Raw genomic sequence first — 12,429 nt, forward strand, 5'->3', positions numbered from 1 at the left:
AGACTGAAGCCTCAGAAATGGGCTACATCTGAGAAAAAAAAGGGTTCTATTATACTTAGCATTTTTCACAAGGTCTCCCAAAGAAAAGAAGAAAGATTTCTATGAGGTCCCAGTGCAAAGATTTGTTTGCATTGCTATGGAGTAAGGTAACTTCCTGAAAGGAAAAGCACCAGTGCATTTGTTTTTACCTCCTCTGCTGCCTCTTCATATGTTGCAAATGCTGTGTGACCCTCTTGCCAAAGGAACTCACGAGTGCGAAGGAAAGGCTGGGGATGTTTGAACTCCCAGCGCTGGAGGGGCAGAAGTAAAAAAGTTTAACACTATGAAGTGTCAAATGATTGTTAAAAATAATGTTTATAAGCAAGTATTAGAAAATTCTCAATAAAGATAAAAGAGCCAACTATTCAGAGATTTTTACATAATATAATCAACCACATACATTGATAAAGAATGTCTTATTAAAAACGCTGAGAAAAACAAATCGTATAAACCATGGCAATAATTTTGCCCTGAAATATGTTCTGTGATCAGTATGATCATGCCAAGCCCCCAGAGAATAACTGTCCTACACCACACTTGTGGTAAGAAGAGGTACTCAGAAATTGTGTACACATACCACAACACTGCACCACTGATTAAGCTTGATAGGAAGATCCCTGTGTGACTGCACCCACTTTGCATAGGAAGGATACATGACTGTAAAAAGAAAGCAGCTTTGAGTGTCCACACAATAAAGACATTTATGTCAAATTTTTCTTTTTGCTACAGATAAGCTTAACATTCTCTGCTGTGAGTACTATGATTTTATGTTAATTTCCTTTAAAATACATTTTTTGTCTTAATACGTAGTATTTTCAAAGGAGTACTTTCACTTCATCCTCAGTCTCTGCAAAAGAGCTTGGTTGCTGCTGCTCAAAGTACAATCCAAAGCTTATTATTCAACGACACTGTGTTTGAGTCACTGGCTTACAGTACAGTAAATACACCTGGATTCACAAATAGGAATTCACTGACCTCAAGATTCCAGGATGCTATACTAGACCTGACTCAATTAAAAACTCATTCAGCCTCAGATCTTAAAATGCTGGTTTAAATTACTCAGACGAACAGTCAAAACATATGCAAAACTGAAGTGAATTATGAGTTTAAAAAATTTTCTTATAAACACTATAAACCAAACAATCAAAAGTGTTTTCAGACAAAGTAAGTCAGTCTTCAGGATCGTAATTAAAAAAAAAATCCTGAAGTCTGCATTTCCTAGAAGAGTCTACTTAAGGGAACATATAGCGTGACATTTGCTATAAGCAGCAGCAAAATTAGGTAATTTTCCCAAAGAGTTACAGAAAACATTCTGAAAAATGGGGGCTTCCACTTTTCAAAAGGGATTCTTGTCTATCAGCTATACTACACCTAAAACTTTACATGTAAGTTCACAGCCAAACTACATGAAAAGAGGCCCACCTGTTTCACTTGTGGGACGTATAGCAATTGGTTCAGCCAGCTCTGTTTTCCCAGACCTTGTGACCCAAGCAACCTAAAAGAAGGAGGAAAAAAAAAATCAAACAAAACAAGTTTGGAAAAAAATCCTCCAACCCTAAACTGGCTTTCATACCCAGCTGCAGACTTAGTGGTTGGGTTTTCTTACAGTCAGATTAAAATGGATTTTGAAGCATACCTCAGGAGCAAAGTCAGCAATATGAGACTTCTCTGTCTCGAGGGCAGCCTGGGACACGAACATGGGGAAGTAGCAGTTTTCAACTCCAAGTTTCTTGATCTCTGCATCGAAGAAGTCTTTGATAGCTTCCCAAATAGCGTGAGCCCAAGGACGAAGAATGTAACAGCCACTCACATCATAGTATTCAATCATCTCTGATTTTGTGATCACCTTGCAAAAGATTAATCAGATGCTGAAGTTCCAGTTTGTACACAGAGAACATTCAGTAATTCAAGTGTGTGTCATGCAATTCAAGAAAAGTCTCCTACTTAAAAGTGCTCAACTTGTTAGCAGCTAAGATATACTTTAAGGTAGCTAGAGAACACTCACTAGGAACATTAAGTTTAATAACAGTTGTGAAAAATGTGAACACTTAACTAAAATTGAATTTCATTAATCCAAGTAAGAGACTACAGCTAATTTCCAGGAACCAAAAACCTGCACTTTTGTAAGAAATGTCTCTAGCTCATGTCAGAACAGATTCCTTAGAGTACAGGCAAAAATTATACTACTGAGAGGAAATGTATACCACTGACACCTATTTCCAATCTCTCATAACAAGACTAATCAAAACTAATCATCTCTACTCTGGTTGTTTTCAATCTCACAAGCCAGCAAAATTGTTCAGTATCAACAGATATTAACTTTTGTTATGCATCACCTTGAGTCGAATTAAAACTCTCAAGTCTGCAAAATTCCTAACATTTCAATTAAGTTTTGTACACTTAACAAAAGAGGAATCCAGGTATGAATCAAGAAAATCATATATATATATATATTATATATATGGGGTTGGGTGGTTGACACTCAACCTTTTTACAGTTTCTTAAATTTATTCAGTTCTTTAATCAAAGGCACCTCTATTTAAGACCATGATAACAATGTAAGATATAAAAAAGAGCAAGTACTTTGCTTTTTATTAAAAAAAAAAAACTTAAACAGAAATACGTAAATCCCAAACAGACCTTGACTTTAAACAGAATGAAATAATTAATTCAAATTGATGTGCACTTACCTGAGAGAACCACTCAGAAAGATTTTCTTCTTTTTTAGCTTCTAGACCCAGCCTATGGTATGAAAAAAGAAACAGATTTTTGCTGTTCAGCATTTAGCAGTGAAATTTATCCTAACCCTTTCTTTTTTCTCTTTTTTGGGAGGGCAGGAGGTATGGCATAATAAGGTGGAACAGAATGTTTTAGTTTTGCATCAAAAGGCCAAGTTTTGGCTGAAGGGAGTTAATAGTATTTCCTCACCCTAACAAGAATATTTAATAAGAACAGCTCCATTTTTTTACTACTGTTTGAACCCTACTAATTCTCACTATGAGGGTATCAAAGAACCTCACAATGACACATTAAAAAGAAACAATCACCAGTAACCAGTAAGAACCTAAGATTAACCAGACCTGTGTGTAAGCTGTTTTACTCTTTATTTTAAACATTTCTTACCCTACAATTTCAGGAAAGGTATGCAACTTGAATTCACCATTCATGTGAATGTCAGTCACACTGTTTGAGACAGAAAACTGACCCTACCATCAAAATGAAGATAACCAATTAAACTACAGGATTCTAAAGAAGACTAAACTCACCAGACTCAAATGACAGAAGACGAAAGTAAAGGTTTTATATCTCTACAAACAGAGAAGTTTAAAAGGTGGGAAATACTTTTTTTTTTCCTGGCATTATTACTATACAAAATAACCACACCTCTGTCTCTAATATATGATTTATGTATATGAAACATGAAATACATAGTGCTGCATAATACATGCCGTAAAAAGACCTCTAAACTTTCAGCAAGACACAGCACCACATTTATAGACGCAAATAATGAAGCACAGAAAGTTCTCAGTGACAGTAACAGTACAGGATGTGGAGGTACAACTGACACTAAATAAACTTTGGTAACCTGCTTTTGGCTTGATCTTGAACATGAAAATCAACAGTTATTCTTCAAATGTCCACACTTTCAAGTGAAATGAGACACCTATCAAACTCTAAATCTGAACAGAGGTAGACAGTTGATGTTTCTATCCAGAAAGATTAAAGATTGCATCTTTACCTGGTTTGTTTCTTAGGGCCTTGGCCTTCTCCTGATCCATTCGATGAGCGCTCATTACCACTCTGCCCTTGCAAAGGTTCTTTTTTAGGGCCATCATTTTGCTTCTGTTGCTTACTCTGCTTTTCAGACTTGTTCTCCTTCTCTTTCTTCTTTTTGTCATCTCCATCACTAGCAGACACTGGTTTATAGTCAATTCCTGCAACAGACTTATACTGGGCCTTCAACTGAAGAAGTTCTTTAACAGCCACATCTATCTTTTCCTTGAAGGACAAAAAGAAAAAAAAAATTTAGAGAGAAATCACAGGAATAATATGACTCCATCAAAAAAACCAAGATAAAAGATCTATATGGCACTATGGACATTTGCACAGTGTTAGGGGAAAAATGTGCAAAAGCTGGTACTTTAATGTGTTAACATTTTAAAGGACAGGAATAATTTTAAAAGTACAACCACATCTCAGAATTCAAATGCTGCCTATTCTAAAGGTACATTTCTAATTCCCATAATCACACTGAATTTCAAAGAGATTTTTAGATTTAAATACATATATTACATTTTTGCACTACAGTGTATATGTTATTACCTTGTCTGCTTTTTCTGCTTTTAATCTCCTAACTTCGTCTCCTTGAAGAGCTACTTTGCTAAACAGGGCTTTAGCTTCAGGAGTGTCTGGACCACTGGGTACTGTGTTTGATGTCTGAGGCAAAGCCCCCTGAGCTGCTGGTGGATGTCCTGGCTTGTACTCCTGCCCAGTCTTCTCCTTGTAGTCAGCTTTTAGAGAAAGGAGGAGTTTCACTGCTTCATCTATTTGATCCTGTGTGGAGGGCAAATAGCAAGATATACTGGTGAGAATTAAAGAGAGAACTGACCAGAAGCATTGATTATCAGGCTATGAAACCAAGCTAACCAAACAACAAAATAGCCCCCCAAAAAACAGCCCAGCACCAAAACCAATTCTGCAAGGTAGAAATACAGGCAGAAAAAAACCTCCCAGAAGCACCTAAAAAACGGCAGGTTTGTCTCGTGTTCTTTTCCCCAGCCATCACTGAATCTGTCAAGTTTTGAAAAGTCTTGCTATTGCTGCAGCACACCAGATATTTAAACAGTCACTTGTCCCAAATACAGCAAGAGAAAGTAAAATACATTAAAACCTTCTGCAAGGTTGACATCTGCCATGCTCGAACCTGTATGTCTACATATGAGAGGTGAAGTTTGACTTTGTATATCTGAGTCAAGAAAGTATTCAGCATCAGAACAGTCTTGTTTGGCATTATCAGAGCATGCATGACCTGGACCATAGGGGAATTTGATCACTGCTTGGTGAAAGATTTCCCCCCAGTGGCAAAATGTTTTCAGTGTTACAATTGCTCACTCCAATGCCTATTGTACCTTGGAAGCTTTCTCTGCCTTGAGTCTGCGTACCACCTCCCCTTGCTCAGCTACAGTATCATAAAGTGCTTTGCCATCCACTAAGCTACAGGTTGCCAAGTTACTGCAGCAGACAGGAGATGGAAGTGCAGTAGAAGATATACAAGGAGGGGTTGAGGGTGGATTTCCAGGCTTGTACTCTTGACCTGTCTTTTGTTTATACTCTGCTTTTAGGCTTAAAAGAATTTTCACAGCCTCATCTATTTGTTCCTGAAGCAAGAGAGAAAGAACAGCAGTTGCAGATAAGGGTAGAAATAACAGAGGTGTAACACAATAGCTGAGATAACACAAACTTTACTAGAATGGCACTAACACAGCTGTTGTAATAAAACTTCTAGAGCTATCCTGCTAGTATAAGTTCCCATTATTAAGTTCTGTGGTAAAACTTTTTAGCCAGAATACCTACAAGTTGTACACCAAAGGACCAAATCAGGCCAGATATGTAAGGGCTGATTCCTGTGCCATGAAAGCCTCCCACTTAGGTGGCGTAGTCCCCTCCAGTTATAGCAGTCCATGAGTTGCACACTGGAGAATAGCAGCAAATACACAGACTCTGAATAATTCAAAGAATGGTTCTTTGGTCATCATCAAATAACTCCCAAATTTATTATCGCCCTTCTGGCTCCAAGTTACAGCCTTCTTTCAAGTTAATGCCTGTACTCTGCTTCACTTATCTTGTATCACTAAAAAAAGAACTTATTTTCCATGCACTAACACAAAACTCATGCAGTCAGCCATATCATCAGCTCAAGATAATTTGGGAAAGCACTTCATGGAACTTGCTTATATTTTGCTCCTCAAATTTCACAAAACCTGCCATTGGGTTTTAGTCTAAACTGAAGACACTGTTCCGCTCAGAAGTATCCACAGGTAGAACACCTTTGAAGCTTTCTCCGATTTAAGCTTGCGGACCACTTCTCCTTGTTGAGCTACTTTGCTGTACAGAGCCTTGCTGTCTACTGGACATGGGGACGGAAGAGTGGGAACAGGAGAACACTGAGGAGGGACAAAGACCACAGGTGGGCTTCCAGGCTTGTACTCCTGGCCTGTCTGTCTCTTGTATTCTGCCTTTAGGGATAAAAGGACTTCCACAGCAGCACCTATCTCATCCTGAAAGAAGAAAGGAAAGGGCAGAAAGAGGGAGGAACAAAGATACAGAGACATAAGACTCTCCAGTGTACCATAAATACTACCATAAAAAGATCTGCAGTCTATGTGCACCTATTCCATTTCCTCAAGTACTTAGTAGAGCTGTTCAGAGAAGTTTTCTCTACTATTTTCCTATTTGAACGAAGTAACTCCTCTTATGGGATATACAACCCTAACTGTCCTAAGTAAAATTATAGCAATAAATTAACTTAGATCTTCCAATTTATTTAGATTTTATGGTCCCACCAAGACACTACTACTACTAACATTATTCAACCACCAGGCAAACAAATGTTATTTCCATCTTTTCTTGTTCTGCATTAGAAAGAAAGGAAATAACACAGCTAATAGTAGCTACGTTTGCCAGGTACAGTTACAGAGAGGTAGATGTCTCAAGAACATCTGTAGTATTTGGATCTTTCCTTTCTGGTTTGGGGCTTTGTTTTAAGGTCTAACCAGAAACAATCCAAACCTTTAAAGTCACATAATTTGACCATATTGAGTTAAACAAATGCAGAAATGCTGCAGGGCATTTTAATTCCAAGGACCCAAGCTGGATACCTAATCAGCTCATGATGTGGGGTGAATCCTGTCCATATTTCAGAGCAGCAGTCTAAGAAATATGGGAATTCACTTGCATCCTTATGAATACTAACACAAACCTGGTCATACAAATCTAACTGAAGAAGTAAGTATTGGAAAACACAAGTTTTGACAGAACAGAGCCCAGTCCAAATGATGACCACTATGGAAACCTGGATCCATAAGCACCCATTCACCTCCACAGACACAGAACAATGGGCTATGCAAACCCAGACAAAACCAAAAGATTAGTTTAATCATCACCTTAGATGCTTTCTCAGCTTTCAGTTTTCGGACCACTTCTCCTTGTTCTGCTACTTTATCATACAGAGCTTTACTGTCCAGGGTACCAGAGGTCTCAAGCTTTGATGACTGTGCAGTTCCAGATACTGGAGGATTTCCAGGCTTATACTCCTGGCCTGTCTTCTCTTTGTATTCTGCTTTCAAGGCCAGCAGTTGTTTCACAGCTTTATCAATATCTTCCTTTGCTGCTTTCTTAGCCTTCAAGTCACGAACTACATCACCCTGCGCAGCCACCTTGTTGTAGATGATCAGGTGACCTTCAGACATAGTACAGGCTGGAGGAGAGGCATGTCCAACAAGTGGAGCAGATTTTCCTTTTACAGCTGAACTAGCCTTAAAAAAAACAAACAACCAAAAAACCCACAAGTATTCAGCATGATAATCTTGTACAACAATAGATACATAGTAAGACATCTTTTGGTACTTTTCTAAATCACCAGTTTACCTCTTTCTTTGCAGTTTCAGCTTTGGTCTTCTCTTTTGACCCAGATGTTGGCATTTCCTTAGTGTGTCCATCAGGGATGTAAATCAAAATGCATGGGGCATCTTTACAGCTGTAAGGACTATAAAAAGATTTATAGAAAACACAACAGTAAAGGAAATACAAAATAAATGTCAAACATTTATTGAAACAAGTGAGCTACTTTCTAAAAGATGCTCTTGCACAACTGCAGATTTATCTTTGTACAAAGCTGTAGTTGCCCAAATTTACATAATTGGGGATCTGCACTGATTCCTCTTACATACAAGTTCTCCTTTTTTTAATAATATTTATGAGTACGTTTATGCTATAATTGCATGTAGGTGTTCAGATAGCTTGTTGAAGAAGTGTTACAATTAAGTAGTACGTGTACACTCTAATTGGAAAACCACCTGCTTTATTCCATAGCACTGCTCCTTAATTTCTATACTTCAAGTCACAACAAAACCATGACCTCTTTACCAAGTCCAGGTTAGCTCGGGTGCACCAGAAGTGCCACGTACTTAGCTTAAGACAGTTAGAAGAGGCAGGAACACACAGAATAAAAGCCATGCCAGTCCACAGAAATATTCCACTGAAAGATCATGGTAAAGGCAAAAATATTTGCAGGAGACATTACTCTTGCCAACGTGTGAGTGTGAAAACACTAAAACACTGCAAGCTAAAGCAAATTCTGTGAAGTCTGTTTAGGCCATTCTCAGGTAGCTTACCTCACTGGCTCATAGGGCTGATCACAAATGAAGAATCCTCTCCTCTGAAGTTGTATGATGTCTCCTTTTTTTAACTCCTTAAGGCACGGATCACCCAGCATCAGTTCTTCTTGCTGTAAGTGTTAAAAGAAATCAGTCCATGTCTAACAGAGCAAAGGAGTCGTAAGAAATACAGTAGAGCTGTAGAAAGATAGTGGTGATTTTCTCCTTTTCAAAGTGTCAAAATGTTATTTAATTCCAGCAGCAGAACAAGTACTAGCAAGAAGATGCCATATCATTAAGAATGTATCAAGACAAAAACTCAAACTATTAATCTCAGATGTGTAAAAGCCAGGTAACACTTAAGAATAAACAAGAGTCATATTTTAATTTTGAAATTATGGCAGGTTACATGGAAACATGGAAACCAGACCCACCAGCATGATTTACTTGTTTGACAAAAAAACAATAAAATTTTAAAAAGAGTAACTAGAAACAGTGAATGTTAATACAGACAAACAAACAAACAATCATACAAAAGTTTCATGGAATTAAAGGGGACAAAAAGATAACTCACCTTGCTGTTTCGGTTGATATATTGCTTGAAGTCTTCATCTTTACCTAGAACTGGCTTAGTGATCAGATGCTCATAACTAACACAGACAGTTGGGATGAGGGGTGCACGTGGAGTTTCTGCCAACCAAGTGATCTTGGTAGTTTTTTTGAAGTCCTTATTATCTAAGTTCAACTTGGCATTGATGGACACAATTTTTCCACTTGAATTTCTACAGGAAAACAGAAATTTCAAGAGTATAGCCTAAATGATCAGTTCTGATCCAATACTACAAAAAAAAGTGTTCAGAGTTCATTTTTGAAGTGTGAATCATAGAAAATGAAAGAGTGCATTCACTCCTGTTGAAGTTCTCCTTTAATTTTGTTTTCTTAAATATCAGTGTAGAGTAAAAAGCATGGGAAAAGAATCTTTACATATTTATGTTCTCTATGAGCTCACCCCATTCTGCCACTGTCTCAACACAACCATTTCAAAGATACTATGATGACATTAATGTTCTTCTTCCCCACCTCAACAGCTGTGCAACTGAAACTGTGACAGGTTTAGCTTCTCAGTATGCAAAAGCAGTATTTGTTATGGGCTGAAAGTTGTTAAAATTCCAGGTGATTTTTTTCTGTCTGAAAAAGCTGTTTCACAGTGGCAATATTACCACAGAATCATGGAGAGCACTAGATGAGTAAGACATGCAGTATTAGGACTGACTAATGATTTCAAACCTGAATCTACAGTAAAATACACTCGATGTTGAAATGCAGTTTTGTGGCATATTTCGAAGTAGATTTATATATATAGAATCACAGGATGGACATACATGGCCAACCACTAATACTTTACTGTTATAAGCTTCTTATTAAAAGAAAAATGGACAAAAAGCTGAAAAGAAAATTTAATTTCATCTGCCAGCAAACAGGTTACCTGTTTAATTTGGTGATGATGATATTGCCCCAATTTATGAATGTAACCACCTCTCCCTCCGCCAGGGTCTCTGCATCTGCGCCCTCGATCAGGACTCTGGAGCTGTACCACACAGGCTTCAACCCAACGTCAGCATTCTGTGAATAATGGTTTACATTTCAGAGACAACTGATGAAGACAGAAGATGGACAATAACAGTAATGCAAAACTACAATATTCTTCCACAACTCCCTCTACTTTCTTGTTCACAGGTATTGCATGTGTTCCCCTGACAGTACACTCCAAAAATCCACTGGTAGCACATCCCGTTTCCTTAAGGTCCTTACATCTTTAAGATCTCTCAGGTAAACCCAAAGTTCTACTCAAGTTTCCATTTTGCTAGGCAAATTCCCTCCAAAACTAATTTCATAATCTCATTTTTGCTTTTTCATGCAGTTAATATGGGAATATATACAGAGCTTCTTCTAGCTGCATAGATTTGTAAATACAGAAACCAGCACTACATCACTTAAAAAATACTCAGCTTTAAAGTATCTCAACAACTGAGATAAACTTTTATTTTTTAAAAAGGCTGACAGCTGTCAGTTCAGACCTTTTCAGCTGGTCAGGAGTAGGCAATTTGTTTCTTCTGGTCAGTATTTATTTCATTCTATATTGGAGGCAGCATTTATTGGTACTATCAATGTTTTAACATGCTGGCTTGTATCTGACCAAACTTCAGAATTTTTGAGCCTTGAAGAGTCACAACTCTCACTTGCATCTGCTCAAAACCTGCTTCCTTGTTAGCAGCCATGGGGAAGAGGGGAAACCCAATGTCCACCTCTCAGTTACAAGAAACAGCTACAGGAACACCCAGAGCAACAAAACCAAAACAGAGAAATGAAGCAAAGCCTCAACAATATTCACTTATTTCTCAGTGCAAGTGTATACAGGTATAACTAAGGGATGCTTGCAGCGAAGTTTAAGCACAGTTTTAGACATCAGACTCAAAGGAAAGGACCTCTGTTAATTGTAGCCCCTAGAGAGTTGTATCAGTAACACACTCCCCTTTTAAGCAATATTACTCTGTTTACTAGATACTAAAAGTATCAAATTGGCAAGTTCTTAGCTTTTGATAAGAACTATTTGCTATACAAATTTAAAAGTCATATTAAAAAATCCAGAGATTGACAGAATCAACAAGTTAATATATTACTTTTCCACTTAAGTCTAATTTTGTAAACCATTTAAAAATCACCTCACTGTTAATGGATAAAGAGTGTTGACTGTATTATACCCATAAAGCTTGCATAAAATTTAATATTTAACTTCTCTGTGAACATTAGCATCAAACAATAAAAAAACCAGCCTGAGCAGCACTTCAGGCTTGTAATGCCTCACCTCTTCTGAAAACTCCAGAGAGGCCTTCCAGGGCACCTTTTATATGCACTCTATATACTTACAGAAACAGATCCCTCTTAAAAGAACAGACATGTTTAGTAGTTGCACAGTTTTTGACAATTCTGAGGCAAAAAAAAGTACCCCTTGGATAGATCTCATGCTATCTGAGCAAGTTAAAAGCAGGACTCTCCTTCCTGACTGTTTCAAGCCAAGGTACTTTCCAACCTTACTGAGCTGCACTACAAGAATATTAAGAGAGTAAAGCAAGAACCTTTGGATGTTTAGCCACTTCTTTCATCTCCTCTTGAGCTTCAGGAATATTTACTGGGACCACTGCATCTTTCAGTAAAGCAGTGTACCGAGGTGCTACTGGGTCTATAACCTACAGAAAACAAATGAGGTGGATCATGAATAGATGCCACTGACAAAGAAATAAGATGCTGTACAAAAAAATAGCCACGAAAAAAAAAGGAATATTAACTGGTATTCTTTATGTTACTGCATTTTTTCAAAGTTTGCTTTAACATCACTTTCACCCAAAGCTACAGAATAGTGAGAAAACTACAAGTGGTAATACTTTACAATTTCCAATCTTTACTAAAATACTCTGAATAAAAGCTGGATTGGGTACTACTGACACCAGAAGTAACCAAAATTATGACCCAATGCCTCACAGGGAAGACACAAAAATGTACTCTGATATAGTGCTACTGTGCACATAGGCTATTACATCTGAACCACTTTCTCTTAACTAAATTTAAAGCATTTATTTATAAGTGGAGTTTGTTCTTTTTCCAGCAGCACAAGACCTGATCCCATACTCATTCTCCAGGCCAGTACTCCAGCAGAATCAGTGACAGAACTGGCTGTAGAGGAGGCACCAATTAAGTCTGCAATTTTACTACAGACACATTAGATACTATAATAAGGCAACACCATAATATTGACTTCATTAATATTCTACAACATGAGTTTGACAAGAAAAAAGTACCACTAGGATGTCTTCCTGTATTTTTATTGCCCCTTATCAAACTTAGCTGCTGTAGTTTTTCACAGTTTTTCATACCTGAAATACTGGTTTGTCAAATTGTTCAAAGGCACTTAAATACATAATTCAAGTAAAGCAGTCATCTAAGGGCAAAAGGAATA

General features: G+C 37.5%; 2 protein-coding genes across 7 annotated transcripts in view; one reads left to right on the top strand and one right to left on the bottom strand.

The window, feature by feature from the left end:
- The window catches only part of LOC103612817 (acrosin-like), a 215,346-nt gene that overhangs the window by 66,329 nt on the left and 136,588 nt on the right, over window positions 1–12,429 (top strand). The gene's annotated exons all lie outside the window — the stretch shown is intronic.
- The window catches only part of EPRS (glutamyl-prolyl-tRNA synthetase), a 36,779-nt gene that overhangs the window by 8,997 nt on the left and 15,353 nt on the right, over window positions 1–12,429 (bottom strand). For 2 of the 5 annotated variants that reach the window (XM_017730042.1, XM_008630342.2), the window contains 15 exons: window positions 11,552–11,662; window positions 9,901–10,037; window positions 8,989–9,196; window positions 8,433–8,545; window positions 7,687–7,804; window positions 7,203–7,574; window positions 6,087–6,317; window positions 5,169–5,417; window positions 4,363–4,593; window positions 3,779–4,038; window positions 2,730–2,781; window positions 1,676–1,885; window positions 1,462–1,534; window positions 617–696; window positions 189–290 (listed from right to left, as the gene is read on the bottom strand). In XM_017730042.1, the coding sequence (XP_017585531.1) occupies window positions 189–290; window positions 617–696; window positions 1,462–1,534; window positions 1,676–1,885; window positions 2,730–2,781; window positions 3,779–4,038; window positions 4,363–4,593; window positions 5,169–5,417; window positions 6,087–6,317; window positions 7,203–7,574; window positions 7,687–7,804; window positions 8,433–8,545; window positions 8,989–9,196; window positions 9,901–10,037; window positions 11,552–11,662 (2,547 nt within the window). The remainder of the gene's footprint in view (window positions 1–188; window positions 291–616; window positions 697–1,461; window positions 1,535–1,675; window positions 1,886–2,729; window positions 2,782–3,778; window positions 4,039–4,362; window positions 4,594–5,168; window positions 5,418–6,086; window positions 6,318–7,202; window positions 7,575–7,686; window positions 7,805–8,432; window positions 8,546–8,988; window positions 9,197–9,900; window positions 10,038–11,551; window positions 11,663–12,429) is intronic. The other 3 variants (XM_008630343.2, XM_017730044.1, XM_017730043.1) reach the window with 2 other exon arrangements.

The sequence above is a fragment of the Corvus brachyrhynchos genome, unplaced genomic scaffold, assembly GCF_000691975.1.
Source record: "Corvus brachyrhynchos isolate BGI_N302 unplaced genomic scaffold, ASM69197v1 scaffold101, whole genome shotgun sequence".
Taxonomy (NCBI): domain Eukaryota; kingdom Metazoa; phylum Chordata; class Aves; order Passeriformes; family Corvidae; genus Corvus; species Corvus brachyrhynchos.